The sequence below is a fragment of the Netta rufina genome, assembly GCF_964035555.1.
Source record: "Netta rufina genome assembly, chromosome: 13".
Classification (NCBI taxonomy): domain Eukaryota; kingdom Metazoa; phylum Chordata; class Aves; order Anseriformes; family Anatidae; genus Netta; species Netta rufina.
This window is the reverse complement of record NC_140136.1, coordinates 7765778-7787737: the sequence shown is the minus strand read 5'-3', so window position 1 is coordinate 7787737 and position 21960 is coordinate 7765778. Positions and strand designations below refer to the sequence as shown.

The 21960-nt window shown below is 34.7% G+C and overlaps 1 protein-coding gene across 1 annotated transcript in view; it reads left to right on the top strand.

Moving 5' to 3' along the window:
* CDH8 (cadherin 8) overlaps positions 1–21736 on the top strand; it is a gene marked incomplete at both ends in the record, with an annotated part of 134421 nt that extends 112685 nt beyond the window's left edge. The window contains 2 exons of the mRNA XM_084294406.1: positions 19876–20127; positions 21243–21736. Coding sequence (XP_084150532.1) covers positions 19876–20127; positions 21243–21736 — 746 coding nt within the window. The remainder of the gene's footprint in view (positions 1–19875; positions 20128–21242) is intronic.
* Between the last annotated feature and the right edge of the window lie 224 nt (positions 21737–21960).

Here is a 21960-nt window from a genome sequence, read left to right as displayed (position 1 = left end):
AAATATTCAATGTCTTTCTGGAGCTCTGATTTTGGGCCAACCTGATTATCATGAGTGCAACAGAAAGAAAGAGTTTCTTTTGGTGGTGGTGGTGTTTTTTTTGTTTTGTTTTGTTTTGTTTTGTTTTGTTTTGTTTTCCAATTGAAACATATACTTCATTGTACTTCAGTGATGAACTGTTCCGTTCATTCTCTGTATCAAACTTAATATTTATGCTTAACCATGAATACTCTATTATACTTATGATACCTGTAACAGCTCCAAGAATATTCATGTTTAAATGCCCATTTCTTTTGTTCTTCCAATCTAGCAAGTTTAATCTGTCACTTGATCTGTGCTGCCTTGAAAGTAGTAGGCAACGTGTCATTCACTTAAAAGGAAATAGCCTGGTATTATAATCACTTCAATCACTAACTGGCTTGCATGCCTTTGGACACTATTGCACATCTTATTCAAAATTTGCTAGTTCTCATCACTGCCTCACCATTAATAAAGACATATTTCTAAACTATTTAGAAATTGCTAGAGAAGATAATACATGCAACCTCTCTCTCTTTTTGATGTCCTAGGTAAGAAAATAAAAGCAACTGATCAGAACTACTTAATTTTTGAAAGTATTTCTGTTTCATGGTGCTTTTAATATAATAAAACCTATTTTTTTCCACATCTTTTTCCTGAAAATATTTTTAGCAGCATCTGTCAAATGCATACCTGGAGGGCGAGTCTTTTGTTCCCACAAGAGACGCATGCTAAAATGAGTTTTTTTCCCTGAATCAGTTTCCTTTTGCATTTCTTGATAAGTCTCTCTGCCATTGTCTCAGCTGCCAGCTAAAGCATCTTCTGTGGTTTTGATTGACTTTTCTTTACAAATATATACCTCAGAAAGCTAAGAGGAGGCACTGCTATTTCATTGCCCTCCTTCCACGTTGCCCAATTTCAAAGTTAACCCACTGACCTCAAGTACAAATTGTCTTAGCAAGGACATCATTAAACCCATCTTTTCTTGATGGATGTACAATGAACATCTAGAATAACAGCACCCATATGGTCCCTTAGATAGGAGCTGTAAATCCTCTTCTTTGCAGTTTAATGCAATTTTTCAAGAGCCTTGGGAAACTTTGTGGCCCAGCTGCCATCCATGCCAGAGGGCGTTTCATGATAGCAATTCTCCAGGGAAAGCACATGCTTATATATTTCTGATGTCTGTAATTATCAACACCATATTTTTATACATCGATACTTGGACTTTCAAAGTACAGTTCTAATATGTCCCAAGTCACAAGGAATGCTTGCATAGCAATATGCATTTGTTGTGAAAGTAGTAGAGTTAAAAATAAATTATACCTATGTATTAAAAAACAACAAACACAAACTGTTCTATAAGCTGGGATTTCTGTGCCAATCTGCCATCCACAGACACAGGTCATGTTTTCCAGGAGTGCTCTTAATGAAGAAAAAACAAAAAAAAAACAAAAAAAAAAAAAAACAAGAAAACAAAAAACACGATATTATAAATAACATGCTATCAATCCTTTTTTTTTTTTTTCTTCCCAGCATGGCGTTAAAAGTGGAGCTGTTTAAATAGCAAAGTTCAACATTTATAGAAACTGAGGATAACAGAACAATCTCAAGTTATTACTATTTTTGTAACGGTATAGTTAATAATGAACTGTTTAGTCCTATGGAACATTTTAGTTCTGTTGCTTCAGAGTATATTGGTGTGAAATTGTATTTCAGAAAACTCCTATATTTTGGATATAAAATTACATTTCTCAGGTAAAAGTCAAAATGTTTTTTATAGACTCAAACTACTACATTCTATGTATTATCTACAAGTTTAGATTACACTGCTGGGTCCAAGCCCAATTCTAAGAGTAATGTCTCAAGTGTTTCTTGGTCTATGTGCTGGAAAGCAAGTAAGAATTACAGTCCAGCTGTGTGGTGGTAAGAGAAACACTCTGCTGCTTAGCTCCTCCACTATTGGAGCAGGCAGGCAGAAAGATCCTGGCCTGAAAAAGAGAAGGACAGGTTCTAGCTTACAATCCATCAATAGCCAAAAAGTGGTATTCAGCTAGTACAAATGCTTTTCCTATGGTGTGTGTTTGCCTGAGGTAATAAATTTTGAGTCCCTGAAATAATTTGTTTTTCTAACAGAGGAAATGCTGTTCTGTATTTACTAAACTTAGCTTTCTTCATCCTTATTCCATAGACGATTGACCAGATTGAAAGTGCTTTGGATCAGAAATATTTTAGATCATTCTTTATAGGAAAAGTAACCAATGTTCTTATTTACATATCTGACAGAATTCTGAGATGCGGAGTCATCCTGTGGTTTCTGAAGAATCACAAAGATGAGCCCTTTTTGCTAGTGATAAAGTAATAAGCAATGCCAGGTGGATATCAGTACTATACATCTTTTGATAGTTCTCAAATTCTAGAAGACCGGTAGAATTTCAAGTTAATTATTATATCACCAAGGGACCCCAATACATTCCAGTAGTGCTCAGAAGTTCTGACTTGCCAGGCACTGAATGCATTTTCATTTCCATTGTATGATTTCACATTGTTGTTGAAGTTATATATTCAACTCCTTTCTACTATACTGTTTTGCAGTCCTAGTAAGGTTACGCTTCCCATGGTACAGTAGTGTTAGTCCCATCTAGTCTGAGAACATGATTGAAAATATTCTCAGTATATATCTTTCATACCTAATAGCTTTCTGCTTCCTTTCCACCTTTTTTCTTTACTATTTCTATTACTTTACATCGCTATTGACTATGTTCCGTTGTTCCCTGATGTTCTGTTTTTCCTTGATGTTGAATATCAATTGAGTGCTATTTGAAACAACTTCTCTGGCGTAGACGGATGTGATGTTATTTTCTGAAGTGAAGATTCCATTCATGTGGATGGGAAACCAGCATTTCTCCACTCCAATCCTTTTTGTGCCACTTTCTTCACTGACACCTGCTTCTGCTGTCTTTCCCATCTTTCTTCTTGCATGCAGATCACTGCTCTTTCTGGACTCCCTTCTAATTAGAACTACAGAACAGGTGAAGACTAAGTGCAGTTCCTCTGCAAACATACTTTTTAGTCTTATCTGGATGATTTACACCTTCTTACAATGGTTGTGTGCTTTTCAACACTTCGATAAGCTAAAAAACAAGATGAATTCTTCTTGGTGCCTTTAGCTGCTCTAGCTGAAAGTGAATGTCAGAAAAATAGAATCAGCTCTTCAAAGGCTAACCTCAGCTACCAAGCTCCTCCACACTTTGACCATTCTGTCTATTCTGTCCATCTGAAACCTTATTCACTCCTCTCCTGTATTCAGGATGCAGGGCTCCAGACAGACAGATTCCCTCTCTCCTCCGCCCTAAGCCAGAAGTGATCCATCACGTCTTCATTCGACTGGACAGGCCAACCTGATGAATGAACCAGCAAGGAGGGGGCCATCTGGTAAGCCAATTGTCCAATTTGAGGCATCTCTAGGCTCTTCTTCACAGCTCTTCTGTGTTCCCCAGCACGTCTGTACTTTTTACAGTTTTGCTGCTGGTAAAGTGTTTCTCTGGGAGCAGTTCTGTTCCTAATGCTGTTTAATTTTTCAGCACTGTTTTAGTTTAGCTCTGTGATGACAACTTCTTTCCAACCCTCACAAATGTAAACCTTTATACAACTACAGAAAAGTTGTATATACAGAGTGGAAAATAAGAGTAATTTCCACAGCATTATACCCTTGCAGAAAAAGTATTTTCTATTATGTAAATTGATCACAATTACATAGATATTTCAGGACATCAATGTAAACATGACCCAGTCCAAAACAACACAAAATGTGAGTGAGGAAAACCAGGATAATACTGTATATACATGTATACAGCATACTATTATGCATACATGACCGAAGAGACTTTTACTTCACTTATTCTTAATTTTTTATTTGTGCTGCTAGCACAAATAATGTTGCCAAGGCATCAATTATGTTTCATTTTGTAAATCAAACTAATTAAGAACCAGATGCAATCTGAGTGAAAAAGATCTGAGGTCAGTGTTGTGTACCATATGTATGACAGTGCTTACTCATGATGAGGAGATGGATTGGACAGCTGTGAATCTTCCTGCTGTAGGAGTTTTATCATGCCCAGACAGTGTAACATACTTATCTTTTTCCAGTTAAATTATTTAATTTCATAATAAAAGTAAAGAAAGGTGAGCAACACTGACATTACTTTAAAAGAGTAAGTACATAAAAGGTTGTGAAAACGAAAGAGAAGAGGAAAAGATTTTGGCCAGCAAATTATCATGAAAATAAATTTCTTTTAGTAATGATGATGTGCAACATGGTTGAAAGAAACAATAGAGATAAGAACAAATTGAATCCTCAGTATGAGTTAATTTCAGCAACATAGTGAAGAAAATAATAACAATTTGGTGTCTCAAAACAGCACAGCTTAGCAAAAAGAAAGGTGTGGTTCTTACTGAGTACAAAACTTCTGTGTTAGTTTTTAACAGGACAACAGCAAGATCCACAATTACTATCCTTCTGGAATTGGTCTTTCCTGTTAAACATTGCTTAAATAGCCCTTTACTTATCAAGGGCTCCCTAAAAACATAACTCCTTGAAATGTAACAGCAACCATGATAGTTACATTATAGGACTTCTAATGTATTTCATAGTAGTATTTGCCTCCTCTCTTATCTGTGTCTAGTTTTAAAATCACTGATATGTAGTCGAATATGGCAGCAAAAACACATCTATTTTGTGAAATATTTCTGCATAGGAAAATGGAAATTCAGTTACTGTCTCCTTTCTCTTCCCTTACACTTCCCTATTCATTGTTTTATTACAAGTGTTATATTTATTTCTTTTTCTTAAACAAACAAAATAGAAACAAAATTTATATATATGGAAGTTGGAAAAGAAGTTCCAGACTTTTTAATGTGGTAATGTCTGTTTGGACAGACTATTTCCAATGTCTTCTCCACTTCTGATCTGTAAGTTAGCATATGGACAGCAGACATGTGCTCCTTACATCTCACAAGTTGTTTGTGTTTTAAAATGCTATGATTATATATGCAGATTAGTAAGCTTAGTACTATTTAATCACATTAAAATAAAGTTCTAACATACATTTTGCTTTAATGTTAGGTGAATTAACCAAGTTGTTGTCCTAGATGGGCAGATCAGCTTTCATGAAAGCGTAGGTCTTTAACAAGTGGGAGTGAGAGGAGAAGTCTGCATAACGGTTCATCACTATCGTTTGTCATGTTTGCTACGCTTACTAGGTTCTCTGAATGATGTAGTATTTCTTCAGCTGACAGTTTGCATTGGGAATCTAAGGTGCTTATAAAACAGAAATATTTTTCTCACAAAAAAAAAAAGATCACAGGATCTGTTGAAGAAGATATATAAAATCTCTGAAGTGTATTGCATCGCTTAGACTATGCAGGAGTAATCCCTTCCACTGCTCCACGCCATATGTTTCTTTGTATGTTTTTTTGTTGGTTTCTCTGTCTGTCTTTTTGTTTGTTTTATAATTAACTGCATATAGGATATATGGAGATAAGTTTACATGTTTTTAATCATCTATCTTCTGAAAACATATTAAGAGATTTCTGTCAAAGTAGAACTTCTGGTTTCTTAGTGGATCCTCCATGTTTTCTGCATAGAACAACTCCTGAGGTGGAAGTGTTCATGGGCAATGCACTGCCTATGTTTTATTGATTGAGAGCAGGTTTAAATCACTCGGTAGGAGGGACGATGTCCCAGAGCTGAAGTTTCTGCTGGGGCCTCTGCCCTGTCGCCATCTCAATATATTACTGTATTACCTTAACAATATTACCTTATTATCTTAACAAGTTGCTTTCAGCTCACTGTTAGGTTTTCTTTTATTTTGAATATATGCATTTTCTTTCTAAGTAGCTATGTAATTATGGCACGAAACCATATTCTTCCTTGTTTTGTGCCTTATAAATTTATTGGTTGCTCTTGTAATGGAATGCTTTGCTTTATCATGCTCTAATATATGCTGTTGAGGGGAAATTACAATTTATTTATTATTGGTTTTAGTTGTACTTTTCTTTTGCCATTTAATGAGAAACTAGCTAGTAGTCCCATTTTGAAGTTGCAGTTGCAGTAAAGATTAAAAACCACCCACTTTTCCACTAGAGTGAGAATTTAAATAGGCTAAAAATGGAAAAAGAAAGAAAAAAAAAAAAAAAAAAAAAGCAGAAATCATCACATATTAGCAGTTAATTTTTTCTTCTGATTAGTAAAATGTTAATTTTATTAATCTGTGTTATAATAAATCCACCATACAGCACATAGAAAGTATACAGACTGTTTGAACATGGTTCCTCCATTAAGATGGAAGGTATTCATTTTTCACACTTAGCCAAAAGGCTCGTCTAAACAGACTACTGAAAAGCATTGTAATGTGATTGAAAAGGACAAGGACCATGTACCAGTTTGCACCCTGTTTTGAACCAATTACACAAGTGGTGTACAGGAAGAAAGTAATTATTACTGGAATCAGTCATTCTTCATAGGAGGAGACCATTACATTGCTTATTACATGGACTGTATGTCTATGCATTCTCCTGAAGCTGTCTGATGTGATCACATTTATTCCATACCCCTTCATTTCATCCTCACTCCTTTCAAGGCTGTATTTCTTTGGCAAGAGCAACTACAGTAGTGACATAGCCATTTTTTAATAATTTTGACCAGTGCTTCATGTACCAAGCTTTAATGACAAAACGACAAAACCCCTTTATTCTGGTGTGGTTTTGTATGTGTGTTTTCTCTTTTGATACCACTTATGATATTTTCCCATCAACTTGTGATTTTGTAATTTGCATGGGTGGCCTTGTTGTAAAATGAGTCACATTGTTGGTCTTCATTTAATTCAGTCTAATTAGGATGTATTCTATTTGGCAAGCATCCAGTAATTAGTCACATATTTATGTAATTATTAGTATTTAATGTTTATATAATAAATATGCCTAGAAGGCAATCCATTTAAGGGCTAGAAAAGAGGTAAAGTACGTGATATTCCTGAATGCAGAGATCTTGCATTCTGAGCCAAATACAGAAAATAAATGAAACAAGAAGTTGACCCTTCTGGTTTAGGGAGAGAGGGTAGCTAAAATGATAGGATACGCATACTTGGTAATCAGTGCTGATTATAGAAGGAGTGAAGATGGGCCCCTGCTTGAAGTGAAATAATAAGGCAGCTTATTAGGGAGAGATAAATAGAAGAACTTCAAGAAAAGGACCAGATGTCTGCTTGATGGTACTGGAGAGGAATAGCTAGTGGGGTCTTTGGAAGGTAACATGGCTGGGTGTGTAGTAGACTACACAGTAGACTGCTGTGAAGCAGCTGAGCAGTGATAGCTGCCTGCCTATATTAAGATAGCAAAGTCAGGTCACTTCAGATTGACCTAAACTCTAATTGTGGGCTCAAGTAAGTAAACTTAACTTCTGCTGTAGGCTAATGGCTATGTGCATTCCAGGGGAGTAATTGTTACAAAAAAGTATTTTTTTCATACATCCGATTCTATAAAAAGAGATCACTCAGAAATAAAGCATTATGTGTGGAATTTTGAATGGAGTTAGGTATTGAGATCACAAAACTTAAGAGTAGGATTGGTAATAATCACTAAATGTCGATAACAGTACTCTGCTTGTATTCTAGAGACTGTAGGCCTTTCTTGAACCTGAACACTATTTTTTTTTAATAATGTAATAAATTAATAATATTTTTTTAATAATGTAATAAATGACAATTTTCATCTTGCTTTCATAAAAACACATAGAATTCTGATTTTGTTTGGATTTTGTTAGGAATCTTTCATTCAGTCTAATCTAAATAAAAGCTATAATCTAAAAAGCTAGGTTATAGGAAATCATAAGAAATTTTTAAAAATATTTCATGTAGCCTTTTTGAGCTTGTCACTCCTGAACCTTGCTGAACTCTGCCATGTCACCTTCTATAGCACTTTAATCCATTATATATAACTGTTCTATAAATTATATAGTGTTCACCCAATGCAGATTAAGCCCCTTTGATCTAAGAGCAATCTACAAGAGTGATGTTTTTTGGCTAAGGAATTGTTCTGGAGGTCAGAATAGTTCTGTATAGTTTGGTTACAGGTTTCCTGTATGATTTTGGACAAGTCTTTTGATCACCGTGTCTGTCATTTATGCCATGCATTCATTGCAGACATTCTTTTAAAATGTTCATCTGGTACTAACATATGATGTTAATGGTACCTGTTAGCAGCTCCCTACAGATCAGTAAGGAATGAGATTTTCAAGAGTGCATTACACTGTCTCTTTTGATTTTTCTGAAACTCCTAGTTGCAAAACATGTAGAAGTGATTCTGTAGCTCAAGAAATGAAACGGAGACCTGCCTAAGGACCTGGAATACTAAATACAGAGGAATGTAGTTGATTCTATGCCAGATGTCTCTTTCTATACCATCTTTATCTATCCCACAGCTTCTGTCTCTGTGCTACCATTTTCTATTTTTGAATGAGAAAAATAATCTCCTGTAACATATTTCTCTTGTTTTGTGCTTGTCTCCTGCTAACTCACCGGACCATAGAAGTATTTGCTAAAAACTTCGTAGAGTTCTAGGGCAGTCTGTCTAGCAGATCCACTTGCTTCAAAGAACCTCGCTTTTTCTATACTAAATTTGTTTTTGCTTGATTTTTTTTTTCCTTTTCAAACATGTATCTTTTGTTCTATTTTTCAAAGTATCTGTTTTTTGTTGTTGTTGTTGTTGTTGTTTTTGTTTTTTTTTTTTGTTTGTTTGTTTTTTTTTCTGCTCTTCTTTTGCACTAAGTTTTCCTTCAAGCTCATAGGTTTGTGTTTGGTTGGTTGGTTGGTTTGTATATTAAGGTGTATTCTCCTTTGCCAATATCATTGCCTAGTAATGCTGTTACTTGACACTGCTTCATATTTTTTTATTGTGGCTCTTGCCTACACACTTCATTTGTATTTTGACAGACTCTTATCATGAATTAGAAGACAACAGGAAACAATTTCACTGTGATATGCAAGTTGATCTCTTTGCGTAGAGGTTCATTACTTATTTGTTCCTTATAATTCCTCAGCATCACGTGAAGAGTACTAATGAATAAGATGTTTTCTGTTTTGTTGCTCATGGATTTGAATTGTGACTGACAAATGCTTTACTATGTGCAGAATCTCCATCCTTGGATTCAAGAGCTGTCTGGATGGCCCTGCTTGAATATTCTGTGGTTCTGTGAAAATTCTAGAACATCTTATGAACTGATGCTATAAATTAGCTTGTAAATCTATGGTATTTATTAATATAAGCATTGACTTTGAAGTAATTCTACAGCTGTGAGACAGAACTCAAATGTTGACATCTTTTAATGGCTCCTTCTTCTTTCCTGGTTGTGCTTTGTGTCATGATGTGTATAGCATGTATGCAAAGTTAGGGGCTCGCAGTATGCACAGATCTTAAAATTTAAAGGCATATGCATATATGTTTCTGTAGACATCAATAATCTGATTGTACATGCTAGCCTGGAGTTTTTGGCTACGTCAACTTTCCTGTACATAGTACTTACAGTATACAGAAGGTATAGGGTTTGCAGAAATGTTCCCAGTAGTATCTGGAATGTTTTGTTTGAAACTTTTATATTGCACTCTACAAATGGATATTTTTTCTTTCGGCTTACTGAAATTCCTTCTCTAGACATATTTTGCTGTGTCCAGCATTTCAACTGACCATTAGTTTTCACCATAGGAGATATCCTCATTGAGAGGTGTGCACATAATAAGACACTGTATATATTTTGGATGTAAGACAGGGGTCTAAATTACTGCCATTAATGTTCTGACGATAACAAATTGTTATATGTAATCTGCATATGAGAACATCTTCAAAAAGTCATTATCAGACTGCCTGTGTGCCCAGGGGCAATCTTCTACCATAGCATTTCAGTCTTTCAAATTACAAAAAGCTAATATAACTCCTGATGACATTTACAAAAATGTATTATAGCACTTCTTTCAGTCCTCTCACATAAATTTTTCTCAGTGGTGTTAAAGGGAGTTCTGTGTATGTAGGAGCTGCAGGGGCTGGCACTTTTTAAAATCAAAGCTACTTTTTTGTTGTTGTTAAATCACACAAGTTCAAGAAAATGTTAAGTAATTTTTTAAAAAATTATTTTCTGACTTAAAAGTGCCACAGCCAATGTAGGTTGTATTTAACTTTCAGTGCTCTTTGGCAGAGATTGCACATTCTAAATTTTCATAGCAAGTTATTATGTCAGACTTGTAAACCCCTGAATGTTGGCATTTTGTAATGGAGGTGCTGACAAGACCTTTATTACACCAGTACAAATAGGCAGCATTTCAATAAATTCTGGTTGTTTTTGTGTGTCTGTGTTTTTTTTTTTTTTTTTTTTTTCCTTTTAATAGTCTGGTTGTTGCTTTCTGTCACTGTATTTTAAAGTGAACATTATTAAAAAAAAAAAAAAAAGTAGTAATAATATTAAAAAAAAAAAAAAAAAAGCATAACAGAAATACACTGGTATGCCCTGAATTTAGCTTACTAACTGTCGTAGCAAAGCTTTAGGTTGATAGATCCGATTTCAGATTCAGATTTAAAGGACTGTTATATTATCTACCAGTGAATTAGTCTAAATTCTTGTGGTGTGCACGTGCATGTTCCATAGCATCTGGACAGCAAAGATAATCATTTTGGCATGGGGAAGTGGATGTTAATTTGCTTAGTGTGAAACTCGCTTAAATGTCAAAAACACATCACATTTTAAAACCAGAGATGTTCCGACTGAAGTTCTATATTTTGTACTATTGTTTTCATAGTTTAAATTATAGAAAGCAAGATTCAATTCAAACATTATGATTGTCTTAATATTCATGAAGACACTGAACTTTTCCAGATCCAGAAAGTAAGTCACTGACGTAAGAATTGAAGGACATGTGAGGAAGGTAAAGAACTTAGTTTGGAATTCTTGGAACTCTTCCATCAGCTAACAGAAGTGTTATAAATTTCATTGAATCTGCTTCAGATTTAGCTTTACACATAATAGATTTCTGAATCAATGTAATGTGTAAAACTGTAAATCTCTGTGACAGAAGGGGCTTAAATAGCTGTCTTTACTTAGCTTCACCTCCTTGACTGCACTTGTAAGTATGCAGTCATGGAAAGAATAAGAATTCATTATCCCTAAAGAGAAATACAGATGGCAAATCCTAGGTATACTTTGGCTTTCTTATTTATCTTCAAAGTATCTTGCTGGAATCTGGTAAAACAATAATGAAAAGTTCTTGGTTTAGATGTAAAATATTGCCTTTATTCTATCAAAGCACTACAATACACAGTGTTACATTCTGAAACTTTTTGGTTAAAATAACAAGATAATAGAATTAACTAGAATATGTAGATTTCAAAAATGATCCATCAGTCTATGCAAATTGCTGTGTTAATAATGTATTTTTAATGCTAAGCACATTTGACAGGCATTTCATCTCTCTTTCTAAACTAGAGCTTGGCAACCTGCATTAATTCTTATACTTTACAGATGTAACATTCAATGCACATGCCATGTAGTGATGTGATCCGAATAAAGTAAAGCATGTCAAAGCAATGTGATTATTAGTAAACAAGTTTGTGGCTGGCTTGTTGAATACAGACGAGAAAAATGAGAGGCAAAAGCCAGTGCTATCTTAGCATCTCTTGCATCTTCAGTGGTCTGAATTTGCTTCAGATTATGGAAGTGTCAATCACAACTGGCATCAGGGAACTTGGAGGAGATAAATGGGCAAAAAATCAGAGTAGGTGAGATTAAAATCATGGAGGTAGGGTACTGTTCAGTGAGAACAGTAGTGATTGTAGAGCTTAAACAGACCCAGAGCCCAAGGTTTCCTTTTTTTGACTTGCCATTAGTAAATTGCCTTGTATATTAACAAGAGAGAGAGGTATTATGTCGTGATTATTTTTCTGCCCTGTTAATAGTAGAATTAGTATTATTTCAGACAATACATGCTTCAACATCATTATTTCATTAGCAGGGATTTGCTATCCTTCTTTCAATGGGTTAAAAAAAAATAAAGTACAAAATGCAATAGTTGCTGCTAGACTGTAAGTGACCATATAGCTAGGTATGATTATAGCTCTGCTGGACTAAAGGTCAAAGGAAAGTTTTAGAATACTTAAGAGACAATTATCTAAAGTTCAGACTTTTCCAAAGGAATAGAACCAAAAATTATACAGACTATTATCTAAAGTTCACATTTTTCAAAGGAAAAAAGTAGGAGGAAATGCCGATTCCATCACTTTGCTCTTATTTGCCTGGGTTTTGGTGGTTTGTTTTATTGTTATTATTAATTATATCAAAAATTTATTTACTGCAAGTTCTGCACCAAAATAATGTGATTATTCACCCTTCAAGTAATTTCAGCATGAGTGAGATATTCTACATGATGAAATATTTTGTTCATAATTCATAATTCTCAGCAGCACTTTTTATATCAGCAGAGGAATACATGCCCTGGAAATGTGCTTCGTTACTTTATTCACTGGTAGATTCAGCAGTTCCATTTTGGATGAATAAGCTGTTATTATTTAGGCCAGTTGGTAAAGGAAAAAAAAAAAAAAAAAAAAAAGAAGATACTATATAATATAGTATATACTACATTTTCCAATTCTTCACCTTGTCAATGTACTTTCACTCATGAAAAACTTTTTTTTTTTACCCGTGTTTTTATTGGTGTTTAAAATGATTCCAGAAACTCTAGATTTCTAGAAACACAAAAATGCATTAAGATGGTTGATAGTGTGTCATAGGCATGTTTTGTAAATTGCCATTATATGTCAGTATGGTGAAGCAGAGACACTTTGATCAGTCAGCTGTAATTTTATAGCACAAAAACTTTTTTCTTTTGAACCTGATGTCTGCTATCAAACATGATAGCAGTCATCAATCTACTTTTTTGAAGGCATCACAGATTTTTGACATTCATGAAAAGCAAGTCAGTTTGAAATACCTGTGAATGTTTCAGTGTCCGTATGATTTGGTTAATATAAGTCAGAATATACTTTAAAAATAGTATCTTTTTATTTTCAGCTTATTTTATAAACCTTCTACTTGAACAAAATACTTATGCATTCAATATAAAAATTATGCAAAGGGCCATCTTCTTTGTATACTGCTGTTCAATGGGATTTTTTTTTTAATTTTGAGATACTGTCTCCTCAAGGAAGATACTCATGTACATGTGTAAAATGACACATGAAATGTATATACATACGTATGTACATTAATATGTATACATAAGTTTTCATTAAAAATGTATTTGGTGTATATATACATCAGTGTTGAAAATGCTGAGATTAATCATGAAACAAAATTGTTATGCTAATGAACAAATAGTTTTTTCTCCACATGCTAAAGACAGGCAAACTTAACAAGCAAACTTAGAATCATAGAACCTGTAGCCATAGAAGTGGTTTGGGTTGGAAGGGTCCTTGAAGATCACCCAGTTCCAACCCCCTGGCAGGGACATCTCCCACCAGACCAGGTTGTCCAGGGGCCCATCCAGCCTGGCCTTGAACACCTCCAGGGATGGGGCATCCACAGCTTCTTTGAGTAACCTCTTCTAGGGCCTTTTTTAAATTAGCAGGAAGTATCACAGTAAGGATGTTCTTGCTGCTCTATTACTTATGCCTAAGGACTCTCTGTATTACAGAAAATCAGCTTTTAAACTAAAGAATTTACAGAATTCCCCTTAAGCTAATGATTTCAGAAAATAGTTTCAAAGATAGCCCTAATAAATATAAAGAAATGAAATATACTTCGTTGTGGTTCTAGAATTTCCAGCTGTAAAGTTTCCAATTAAAACTTTCCTTCTCCACGTAATGTATCCAGCATAGATTTCTACCACAAAGTCCTTAATACTGTTAATGATTTGATTTTTCTGAGAAAATTATAAAAGGGGGGGGAGAAAAGAACGAAAAATAGCTATGTAGGTGAAGGTTGCACCGCAGGTTACTCCACTGATCTCAGAATATTAGAGAGATCATCAGGGAATTAAAGAATTGCAATAGTGTGTGCAAAGAAAATGACACTTAGATATAAACTGACTACTTCTATTTTTTTTACTTTTGTTCAATCATTTTATTGTCTGACTTAAAATTGCAACATGCATGTCTTGCACAAAAGTGGAAGATGAATTCAACTCGTGCTTGTTGATTTCACATCTGTCTTGATGTCAATGCCATTAAAGCATTGATATCACTCATTCACAATAAGTAGAAAAGTTGCTTTGGATTAAAATAATTACACTTAAATTCTCTCAAAATCTTTCATCCAAAAACCTCAAAAGAGATCACAGGTTTTGAGAATAGTGGAGAATCTGCAAGAAGTACTTGGCGCAGTTTTAAGCATGTCCTCAGTTATGCTTATTCAAACTACTTCTGCCTAGAAATCACACTGGGTATCTTAGGAAGACCTACCACATTGTCAATCTTTGTTTCAGCTGTGAGGGAGATATTCCCACAGCAGTCTATTTCATGGTTGTTATACAAATCTGCTTGTAGGCAGAACTAGTAGAAATGGACTCACAAGAAAAATAAAATGTGTTCATTAAACTAGCTTTAAATCAAGATTTGGTGATAGCTGTAAATTGGAGTTAGTTACTTTGCTACAGTACTGCCAGTAAGAACTGGATTAAATAACAGTATCTGGCAATTTTGTTCTCTAGTTACTCATTAGTTTTTAACTTCCTTCTTTTTGGAAAAAAATATTCCCTGATAAAAATCAACTCTAATTTTTTCTAAATGTTTCCTTGTTAAATATGATGGAAAATGATTTAGCCATTCAAGAAACAACAAAAAACTGAAGAAAAAAAAAAAGTCAGACGTTGTTTCTTTTATTTTGTGGGGACCAATGTGAATTAGTTGAATGAATTATTATTATACCAGAATGATGCTCTAACACAGATATCTTACGGTGTGATCCACTTATATTATGTTGTCCTGATCACCTCTTTTGTATTGATTGTAAATTTATAAAACTGAGAGTTAGCTACAGATGTAAATAATTGATTTGGTTTTACATTTAAAAAATGGTAAAAATGAGCTGTGGGTCCAAAATGTAGTTATGTATTCCTGGAGCTGTGTATTCTGACCTCACAGTGATGGAAAAAATTGTGAGGAGTTAAGACAATTATTAAGATCACTTAACTTGCACTATTCCTTAAGCTTGCACGACAGAATATAGCTCCTGTGGAATTTAATAGGACTCTGGCATTTCGATGAAGTTCTTCAATCCTTTCCCTTGTAAAAGGGTACAGAATTAGGGATGTTCACACAGATATTGAGAATGTCAAAGGACCTTCTGAATATACCTCACTGAATGGGGGTAAAGACTTGGTGTCTCTCTGTCTGTAGCAGGTTACTTTAGAGCTCTATTAACAGAGAAGGTTAGGGTTTTTTTGCCCGTGTGTAATTTTCCTTGTTTTGCTAAAAGTAACATGAATAAATAAATAACCTGAACAGCGCTATAATGAAGGATCAGCAGGTTAATTGGAAAGATGAGTGGAAAGTGATTGTCCCCTCTCCTGCTGAGCACCTGCTGCCAAGTTAATTCATGCAGCAGTGCTGGAGGTTATTCCTAGAGGAGATTCCCACTGTTTTGTCAGCTATGGGTAAGGAGAATGTCCTCAGAGAGAAGAAAGCAAATCAGATAAATTGAGTTTATTGCTAATCAGCTGCTAGGATTTATTTGCAAGTTCTAGGAATCAACTAAAAAGCCAATTGGAGAGTCATTGTTCTCCGCTCAAGGGTCACATCTCCGGTGACACCAAGGGATATATTTATTTATTTATTTTACATTTCATATTGGCTATATTTTACTGCCAGTTTCCTGCCTGGGCACAACAAATACAACTTCTGTCTAGCACGGCAGTTGTTAACAAAACAAATCTCTGTTTAAAAAAAGGAAAAGGTTATTCTTGTCGTGCAACTCTTCTTACGTGATACTAACTATTCAGTCATTATAACTTCTTTTACAATTAAATAATTCAGATAAATGTTCCAAATATCTTGGTCATCTTTTGCTTATTTTTATCTCATTTCTTCTGAACTGGAATTGATAACCATTACTGGTACTGGGTAGTTTCTTACACATCATAGCCTCACTCAGTGGCAGAAATAGGCAAATTATTTTCTCCATCCCACTTCCTTCCTCTTGTTTTTGTCTGCCTTCTTCTCTGTGTCTGATATATTACTCTTCATTTTTTGCTTCCTTTTACGCTCTGATTCTGGCTTATTAGAATTTTCTGAACCAGGCAGAACAGCAGTGAGTGGGTCAGAAAGTGAAGTTGACACCAACAAGAGCAGATTTAGGTTTTCATTTCTCACTAATTCTGGTGCCTTACATCTTCTGTATATCTGTAAAGGGCAGAGATGCTAGAGCTCTGCATATCAAACCTGTCCTCCAGCTGGGACAGATAAGGGCTGTACCAGGCTAAATGGAACAGGCTGTGTTAGTATGGATTTCTAGAATATGAGAAGTCACTGTGTAAAATAACTGTAAAAGTCTCTAGAGTCCTGAATAAATGACTACAGATGTAGCAATATTCTAAGTGGGACTTCACACACAGAGAGAGATGGAAATTGAACCTCACCCAGCTGTTTTTTTTTTCATCTTTTCAAAGGTTAAAGTACAAGAATTAAGGATGCAACTCATGCTGAGATATTTTTAATTTTGCAGGAGAAAGTCAAATGGGCAGATAAATTTATTTTTTTTCAGTATTTGAAAAAGGGGGTGTTGAGCAGGAAAAGAATGCTATTAGATAAAAATAATGCACCTTTTACAATAGGTTTAATAATCACTTATTTTGGTAAAGCTATCCACACTAGTATTCAGCAAAACCCAGCAACGAAATTATTTTTCTAATGTAATATAATGTAACTTTCCTTGTGTGACAGCTAGAAAGCATTTATGACACTGGGAGTGGTTTAATTTGCATATGTATGCGTTTTAATCTCTGATACATTCTACCAGCAGGAAGGAGTGTAGTTTTTGCTTAATTCTAAGGGTGTGCTAATTGTTGGCTTGAAATATACTTGCCTTTTCCACTGCATCAAAGTGGCAGATATAATTGGTTATCATTGAGGAGGTTGGTCCTATCTGAGTTGTCAGAGTTCTTAAGAGCCTTGTACCTGAAACTGATCTTTAGTAAACACATATGTTTCTTTAATTCTAAAAAGGGCACAAGGAAGGACTGAACTTATTTATTTAGCTCCAAGCTGCTATCAATTTTGATGTGACAGTTTTTAACTTGAATAGATAGAAACTCTGGATTCCTGAAGAATAAATAAACAGATAAATAAATCTTTTTGTTCTGCAAAGGAATTATGAAGTGCTCATATGCATACTGCTTTACAAAGTAGTTGATTTATAGGCACATCTTTATTATGTATTCTAGATGCTATGAAAAACTCTCAAACCATTGCATAACCTGCAATATAAGTTTTAGTAAGAACGTCTCTAGGATGCATAGGCATGCTTGGTTGTTGATTCCACCATGGAAGGGATACAGGAAGACTGCAGAATCAAAACCCTGAGCTCCAAAAGAGGCTTGAAGTTTAATTCAGTAGTCACTGAGTGAGAAAACAAGCCTTCTGTCTTCTTTTGTAAGAGACAATTCTCCCATGTTTTTACATAAGAAATTATCCTTTTTCATCTTTTGTTCTATGGCAGTAATAAATTAGCTATAGTGGTTACTCACTCATTGGTAACTTGATATAAGTTCACGCCATGATAAAGTTTAGAATTTTTTCATTACGTTCTGCAATCATTGTGTTCTGTTACAGCCTTTATTCCTTACTAATATGCATCCTAAAGAGAACATCAAGAATAAAATATTGCATTTAAAATGTATTTTTTGGATGTGAAAAATGTCTTTATAGTATTAACTTCATGAGTGTTTCCCCCTTCTCCCTTCTCTGCATCTTTCTCTGTTTTTTGTAGTCCATTGCCAGCTCTTCAGAGCATATATGTGTCTTTTATGTTGGGGTATTAATACATGCTGCAAAAATACTGCAGACTGTCAGAAATGTTACTGATGATCACAGTCCGTACAAAACAAACATCTATAAACTGTTTTGTGTTTCTAGGGGAGTCCCTGACCAGCACAAAGGTCAAAGTAGACACAAAGCTTTCTTACAGTCTCTCTATGTATATGCACACTCACATTGCACTTCAGGTACCTTATTTTTTGTTTTAAGCTCAATAAATGTAAATAAATCAGTGTCTTGCATATTAGATACTCTTACTAAACGTGGTTTATACCTAAGCATGTTGACACATACAATATTATTGATGTTTGAAAGGAATATGCTGTTAAATGGCTAGAATCTATAAATACCTAAAGGCACTAGAAAATCTCAAGTATTGACCCACGAATTTGATTCAGAAACTACCCATAAATTAAAAGACTGATTTAGATTCTTACAACTAAACACAACAGAATTCATATGGTTGCCCTAAGCAAAATCAACTCTATTCTTAGAGTAATTTATTAAAGTGAACAATTAGAATTAATAGTATTTAAAATAGTATTTAAAGTATAGATGCCACATTGTATGGAATTATTCAAGTAATTATATTTTAATAATTCTGATGGTCATACAGAACTGAGTGATTTTGAGAAGTTTAACTGTATATGAGAAAAAGGAAGAGGACAAAAAACACATGTATAATTAATGAGTCAAATGTTCAGTTTGATACACATAGAAAAGGCAAATGTCTGTATTTGCCAGTAAATGGACTGAGTCTTAATACTGGCACAGCCACAGCCATTTCTGTATTTAATTCTAAGGCTAAGCTTAAGTAGCTAAATGGGCCTCTGTTGGCAGACTGTAAGTTCAGCTTAATACATTACTGAAGTGGTGTAAGACCATTATGAAGAAAGAAGACAAGCACATTTAAGTAAAAACAAGTATACAGACGTATACATTGTGCAAATCCCTCATCATCTCACCTTTTTTTTTTTTTTTCTCTGTACTAATTGTATACTTCTGACCACCGTTACCAGTTAAGTTGGTAGTAGTACACATATGTTGTAGTAGTACATATGTTGTAAGTGCTGATAGAGAGTAACCTTATGTCTAGGTAAGATACCACACAGTGAGGACACCTGTATAAGTTTCTAAAATTAAGAATCTGCATGTGTCCAGAGGTAAAAATGTCCTGGACTTATTTCCTCTGGCTGTTTTCATAGAAATACATTCTGTTTTGATTTGATTTGTTTTCATCACGTTGTGATGAACAAATGTTCATCATGTTTAGGTCGCTGAAAATTAGGCCTACAACTTTTAATACATTCAGCTTTTCCTTTGTCTTTATATTGCTTATTAATAAAAATGAAGAATATTTTGTTGCAGAGTGAAATGTTGTGCAATTTCTGATTATAATGCACAGGACGTTTGCTTTAATTGATGAATGTGCTTTGTTAGGATTACTTTAACATATAATTTCTCTTTTGTTTTCCTGGTTGAATTTTTATGACTGTGTGACTTGAAAAATATGGATGAATTGTGATGGAAAGACATCTATAGGGATGTATGCAGAGAAGAATGTGAGGAGTTGTCATTATGATCGTTCCAAATGACACAAGACAATGCCTATGTTGCAGTAATTCATTTTTGGGCCTGGGAAGCCAGGCAGGAAGGGGAAGGATTTCTCTATCACACGGTGACAGTATGATGGATATAATAAAGCATATACGTGTTTGTGTAGAGGATTTTCTGAACGTATCAAGACAAAGCAGTTATGTGGTAAAATAATGCAAATTTTCCCTCTTACAGATAATACTCTCAGCATTTTGGCAAAGCACAGTGGATTCAGCCGGCAGAAGCAAGAAGTATACCTACTGCCAATCATAATAAGTGATAGTGGAAATCCTCCCATGAGCAGCACTAGCACACTTACTATTCGAGTCTGTGGTTGCAGCACTGATGGAATTGTCCAGTCCTGTAATGTTGAAGCATACGTACTTCCCATTGGACTCAGCATGGGAGCCCTAATTGCAATATTAGCATGCATCATTTTGCTGCTAGGTACGTATTGATTTCATAGCCTGGTGTTCAAAATTTTTCTGATTCATAGGAGGCTGTAAGTAAGCAAAGAAGTCACATACAAGGATGTATGATCTAATACAATGTGATACATAGCAGTACTGAAAAGCTTGTCCGAACTGTGTCTCTTCTGTACTAAGAACTGAAAAAAAAAAAAAAAAAAAAAAAAGGAAAAAAAAAAAACAACTTACAAAGCAAAGTCTCACTCTGAAGGAATTTTACATATAAGTTACATAATAAGTATCAATTACGAAACCAAAAATCATATCATGCATGTCAATTAGAAACATGAACAGAGTGTATACTGCACAAGATGAAAAATGGGTTTGTTGTATCTTCAAGACTTCTATGAGTTTATTCTCAATCGTAATGGCATAAGAGGTATTACAGTTTTCCAAGATAAGAAACACTGTATATTTTAACTAAATATACAACATTTGTATATGATATCGTCAGTCAAGTCAAGAACAGTGAAGGCCTGTTTCTGTACTTTGTGTCTTTGCTTTTAGCAATCGGGATTTCAGCATTAAACTTCAAAAACAACAAAGTATAACCTACTTAGAGCTTTTTATGCATTTGTCCATGATTATGAAACTGATGTATCTAAGATCTTTTTTTCTTCCTTACTGTTTTATTCTCTTTTCAATTCTATAAGAAGCACCGATTTCCATCCATCATTAGAGCTCTGTTTTCAGAAAAGCATCTTCTAATTTTGGAAAAGTCCATCCTTAGTGTAGATCATTATGAACTAATGTTCAGTGAGTGACGGTAGCTTGACTTAACCTAGGTCTGTAGGTTTTCCAAAGGGAAAAGTTGTCAAAATTTGCGATTCAAAGATGGAAGTACACATCTTATTGCTTGCTCAAAATTGATCTTCAAATGTAAATATGAGCTGATAATACAAAACTAGAGGACTAACCAGAGGTTCTGATCAGATTTTTATCACTTGAGTGGGGTTGAAGTTACAGACCTTTAATCTTTTCTCTACCCCTTATTTTCACAAGAAGCAAATTATCATCATCCCTAACTGTGCTTAACATGTATCACTTTGATTAGAATTTTTTTTACCTAATCAGTCTGTGATGCTTTCTTTGCAGTCATTGTGGTGCTGTTTGTAACACTAAGAAGACATAAGAATGAGCCCCTAATCATCAAAGATGATGAAGATGTGAGGGAAAATATTATTCGGTATGATGATGAAGGAGGTGGAGAAGAAGATACAGAGGCTTTTGACATTGCAACTTTGCAAAATCCAGATGGAATTAATGGATTTTTGCCTCGTAAGGATATTAAGCCTGATCTTCAATTTATGCCCAGGCAGGGTCTTGCACCTGTTCCCAATGGTGTTGATGTTGATGAATTTATTAATGTAAGGCTTCATGAAGCTGATAATGATCCCACGGCTCCACCATATGACTCAATCCAGATTTATGGCTATGAAGGAAGAGGGTCAGCGGCTGGTTCCCTTAGCTCATTGGAGTCTTCTGCATCAGACTCAGACCAGAATTTTGACTACCTCAGTGAATGGGGTCCTCGCTTTAAAAGACTTGGAGAACTTTACTCAGTTGGAGAAAGTGACAAAGAAACTTGACAGTGGATTACAAACTTTTTCACTGCTGACTTAATGATCATGTAATATTCTAGGGCCACTACTGTTAGTTAAAACTAATGTGGCTTTTTGTTTTAGAGGCAAGTTTAGCGCCAGTCATCTATAAAATCAACTACATTGTAATGTTGAACCAAATAAAAAAAGTATATGTTAGGAGGTTAAGTCTTGTGGAGTGTGAAGTAAAGTATGTGGAGTGTCTAGAAGTC